General features: G+C 43.8%; 1 protein-coding gene across 1 annotated transcript in view; it reads right to left on the reverse strand.

Moving 5' to 3' along the window:
• Positions 1 to 275: 275 nt before the first annotated feature.
• LOC139658464 (A-kinase anchor protein 6-like) overlaps positions 276 to 5470 on the reverse strand; it is a gene marked incomplete at its 5' end in the record, with an annotated part of 32852 nt that continues 27657 nt past the window's right edge. Inside the window, one exon of the mRNA XM_071536599.1 lies at positions 276 to 399. Within this exon, the coding sequence (XP_071392700.1) occupies positions 276 to 399 (124 nt within the window). The remainder of the gene's footprint in view (positions 400 to 5470) is intronic.

Below are 5470 nucleotides of genomic sequence, written 5' to 3' on the forward strand. Positions count from 1 at the left end.
GTGTGTTGAACGTCCTGTTGCGAAGCATTTGTTTCAGGTTTGTTATTGGCTGAGACGGCGATTGAGTCTTCCTCAAAGAATTATCCGAGCCAGCTGGGTGACAGGCGTTTGTACGTAGCCAATGAAAATGCAAATCACCCCGAACAGGATCAAAAGTACCTCAAAAGCCGTTGCAAAATGTTTCAGACTGTTGGGAGCAAACGTTTTGCACCAGAGCAAAGGACACACAACCGTAAACAGGAAGTAGTGTGACACTGAAGCAGCACGGCGGCCAGTCAGGTGGTGGAGGTCTGGGTGGAGGTCTGGGTGGAGGTCTGGGTGGAGGTCTGGGTGGTGGATGGACGGATGAGTTTGCCTTCGATAGCGGTGACCGGGGTTCTCCGTCCCGGTCCACGTGTCCTGGAAGATTTCAATGTCCCGGACAAATGGGAGAAATTCCAGTCAAGTAGTATCTGTGTTTATTGAGCTTAAAAACAATTGATAGGCAGGCTATATAAAGAATGACATAATCAAGGCATGTTGATTTATAATATTTTTTATTGAAAAGTGGGCTACTTTTGCTTATACATTATATTCCGAATAAAATAAGTCCCGTCAATAGACTCACGTGCATAACGCTATCTCTCTCAAACACACACACAACGTTACCATGCAAAATAGAAAAATAGGATTATCTACTATGAAAATTTGCACTTTACTTCGTTCCTGACATGTATTTTGTTGCCAAATAGTCATATGCTTTCACCATTATGCAATGCCAAATGCCAAAAACTACGTGTCCCTCTCACCATTACGCAATGCCAAATGTGCAACGTGCATCATGTCCCATTAACCATCATCACACGTTGCCAATTGCTAAATACGCAACCGACAACCAAGAAAAACAACACAGTAAATATGTAAAAAGCAAAGCCCAGCAAAAAGTCATGAAAATAAACTGCAAAGGCATTTTACCTTCACCTGACACACAACATAGGCCTACCAGACACACACACACATTGCATTTGATTGGTTAATACATTACACCACATTCAAAACAATTTAGTAAATCCTCCTCAGTTGTGTCTGATGTCACTTAAATCAACTCACATAGTGCAATATTTATTATGACTTTACTGAAAGAGACTCAAAGCTACTTGTCTGGAGACAGACTGGGAGCAGAACTCAACCTGTTGCTGTCACTCAGTCTCAGTAAAACAAGGAGCACAATATTCCAATAATTGTGCTTAGAGGGAATTATTTTCACCGGACATTATGACCGGAGAGATTTAAATATGTTGGACTTCAACAGATTTTCCCAGTAAAAAAAAACGGTAATTACCGGATAACGGAAACCCAGATTTGGTGGTACAGGTACAGATACAGCAGGGAGCGAATCAAACGCCCCCAGAACCCAGCAGACACACATGATGAGATAAGGAGTATACATAATGTCAAGAGACAAGCCCAGAGAAACACACCATCACAGGTGTATTTGATTAATAAGGAAGCAGACAGGAGCAGGTAGGAACCGCAGGGAAGAAGAGGAGCTGGCAGCTGAGATGGACCGGCTCGTCTGAAGTGCCGAAGGTGATCGCTGTTTGTTTGGATCAGCTGTCAATCAGCCGGTCTGGAGCGCAGGACTCATGTGTCCTGCCTGAACCAACATCAAGAACTGTTGCAAGTGATTAAATTCATCATTGAATTTTATAAATGTTCAATACTTTCATCAAATGCGTTTGAAACTCCATTTCAACATCATGTCTAGGGGGCGATAGGTGCGGATGGGAATAGTTAAAAGAAGAAGAAGAAGAAGAAGAAGAAGAAGGATTGGACTAGACAGAGCGTCAGTCTGGCTCTTGACAACAGACTGCAGCAGGCGGAGTCAAACACCTGACCAGCAGCATCAGACAGTCCAGAAGGTCTTGAACTGGATCCCAGTCCAGCTGAACTGGTTGACAAATCTGCTGCTGCGAAGCAAATATGGAACCATTTCACTTAGAGAGCCGAGGAAGACGGACAACTAACAGACATCAAAGGTAAGAGAGGAGGAAGGTAATACTATGAAGCCTAGCACCCTGCTAACTGAAAATATGCAATCTAGTCATACTAACCCTCTAGGTTAGCTAGTTAGCCTAGCTGACCTTCAAGTTTAAACTAGCCATACTAGCCTATAGCTATGAAGGTAAGCTAGTTAGCTAGCTGCTGACCTTCAACATTATGAATGCCATGGTCATTTATATATTTTTTAGATATTTTGACCAGAGTTCTGTCTTAACCACAGTTTGCCAGTTAGCTAACTGTTTCTTTGGCTCCGCCCACTGAGGTTTAACTCAACCAATGAGATTATTTCTGCCTCCAGAGCAGCTCTGTCTCTGAGAAATGTTTGAAGAACTACAATTTGCACCATGACTTTAGCATGGCTCCACTGGAAATGGATGGATGGATAGATAGATAGATAGATAGATAGATAGATAGATAGATATACAGACAGTGTTAGAGCCTTGCTCTACCTATTGATCTACACAGGTCCACTTTCCATAGCTCATCCTCCTCTGGACCCCCTGAAACCCCCCCAGGACCCCTGCAGGGACTCCGAACCTCACTTTGAGAGCCCCTAATAACCTACAGTGCTTGTCTCTCCTCCGAAACAAAGCGTTCCACTAATAAAACGTCCCAATTGAGCTGATTAAATACCAATAAAAACACACAGCTAGCCACTCTGCCAGCCTGCAGTCTAAATTGGATAGCAGCTCTAACCAGCTCCTAATGAAAACCACCGCTGCAACCGAGCTAGTCCGTCTCACTCTCTCTCTCTCTCTCTCTTTCTCTCTCTCTCTCTCTTACCTCTGTCCCTTTCCCTCCCTTCTCTCTCTCGCCCTCCATCAGTCTCTCCCTTTCTTTTTATCCCCCCCTCTCTCTCTCTCTCTCACCCATCTCTCCTGTATTTATTCCCCTCCCCTCCCTTTCTCATTCATTCACTCTTTCATTCTCTAAGTCTTTCATTCTCTCTCTATTTCTCTCTCTCTCTTTATCTCTCTCTCTCTCTATCCCCTCTCTCTCTCTCTGTCTTTCTCCCTTCATCTGTTTCTCTCTCTCTCTCTCTCCTGTATTTCCCTGTAATGAAATCAAATGAATTGGACTGGAGGTTTCAGGGGAGACATGCTGGACCCCCTGATAGAATTAGGACTGAGCAGTGTGTGTGTGTGTGTGTGTGTGTGTGTGTGTGTATGTGGGGGGGGTACCTGCACTGTGATTGGAGAAGAGTGTGTGTGTATTTGTGTGTGTGTGCGTGCATGTTTGTTTGCAGAAACACGCATGCCTGTGTGTCTGTGTGTTTGTCCCTGCAGTTCCTGTGTATGTGTGTAAGCTTCTCTCTCTCTCTCTCTCTCTCTCTCTCTCTCTCTCTCTCTCTCTCTGTCTGTGTGTGTGTGTGTGTGTGTGTCTCCGTGCTTACATTACAGGCTGTGTGTATTGGCTGTATTAGTGAGCTGTGACCAGGTAAAGTACAGCAGACAGAATCAGGACAGTCGACCTGCTGTTATCCCCCAGGACAACACACACACACACACACACACACACACACACACACACACACGTGCACACTCTTGCTCCACCCTTGAACAACATGCACACACACATCCTGTTCTCCAGCAACAAAACAACAAACACACACACACTTTGTTTGATACACTGTACTATTTATTTCTCTCTCTCTCTCTCTCTCACACACACACACATACTCTCTTTCTAGCTCAGTATCGTTATCCCTCTCTTTCATACAACTCTTCCACATGATCTCCCACTTTCAAACACACACACACACACACACACACACACACACGGAGCCACCCTGAGTTGTCACCAGTTTCCTGACTTCTCGTGAAACACAACAAAAGTCAATAATTCCCCGTCAGATTTCTAAATCCATTCTGCAGGCAGCTGTCATCTCTGCAGACACGCATGCTGTTCTATTAAGCTGACCATCAGTCCGTTAAAGATCACATTTCACCGCTTCCTCGTTCCGTCTCGTCCTCGGTGAGAGACGGAGACGACAGAGGAAATCGGCATTTCTGTTAACGGCGAGAAAACCTCAAATCAACGAGTGATGATTACAAACGCGCTAACAGATCCGCTGAGCGTGTTTCCCAAGGTGACGAGTGTCCCCAACTTTTATTCTTTTACATTTCGCAAAGTGACACATCCACTTTGTGTTTAAGATGAGGAGAAGTTCACACATAACACATGTTTGGGATGCTTGAAGGATAAAATCTGATGAAGGATTTCATTTAACATTTTGGGACCAAAATAAGGTCAATTTCCTGATGTTCATCGCTCATTATCCCCAAAATACAACTGGTTTTGTCATCTCAAATGTTACCAGGACATCAGCAAAGGCCTTGTGATAAGTAACAACTTCCAATAGGCTATGATTTAATAGAGTTTTACTTTTGTTCCAGCAATAATTTTTAGTATGAGGTCAATTTAGGGCCAAAAAGTCTGAAAGCAAAAAACAAAACAAACTGTAAATGTGAAAGTAAGTGTGAAACCAAACCTGTAAACAATAAAACTAAACTGTGAATGAGACAAAAAACCAAACGGGAAAACACAACTGCCATTTTGGTTTCACATTTACAGTTTTAGTTTTCTCGTTTACAGGTTTGGTTTCACATTTACGGTTTGTTTTTTGTTCTTGCTTTCAGACTTTTTGGCCCTACATTGACCTCATACTGTAGGAGGAAACATGCTAACTGGGGCACAAAGTAGCCTATGTAGATATTTGCCTGAGTTAGCCCTGTGCTAGCATTAGCTTGGTAGCATGCGTGAGTTAGTCTTGTGTTAGCAATAGCTTGGCAGCATGCTTGAGTTAGCCTTGTGGTAGCATTAGCTTGGTAGCATGCTTGTGTTAGCATTGGCTTGGTAGCATGTTTGGGTTTGCCTTGTGTTAGCAATAGCTTGGTAGCTTGTGTAGGCCTTGTTAGCATTAGCTTGGTAGAATGCTTGTGTCAGTCTTGTGTCAGCACTAGCTTGGTAGCATGCTTGTGTAGGCCTATGTGTTAGCATTAACTTGATGGAATGCTTGTGTCAGACTTGCGTTAGCACTAGCTTGATAGCATTTGTGGGTTAGCCAGGTGCTAGCATCAGATTGCTACATGTTTAGGTCAGCCTTGTGTTAGCATTAGCTTGGCAGCATGAGTGAACATAGTGAGTCAGAACTTGATTGTAATATGACAATTGTAAATGGGGCCTAAGTGTCTAGTAGAATATTGAGGTAGGCTTGTGCTAGAAGTTGCAGATTAAGTTGTTAGCAACCATACTTAAAGCCCGCACAAATGGGGCATCTGATTAACTGTGTGACTTATATAAACACTGAGGTTGGCTGGACAGCTGAGCGGGCCAGCAGGGCCAGTCAGACTCAGCTTTGCCTAAGCTGATACAAAGTGGATATGTGGACTGCTGGGTTGGTCGGGTGTCTGCTCTCTGCTTGGGC

Source organism: Centroberyx affinis, unplaced genomic scaffold (genome assembly GCF_046629955.1).
Source record: "Centroberyx affinis isolate AG114_WGS23_722 - 3 ecotype Tasmania unplaced genomic scaffold, CSIRO-AGI_Caff_v1 ptg002915l_1, whole genome shotgun sequence".
NCBI classification, from domain to species: domain Eukaryota; kingdom Metazoa; phylum Chordata; class Actinopteri; order Beryciformes; family Berycidae; genus Centroberyx; species Centroberyx affinis.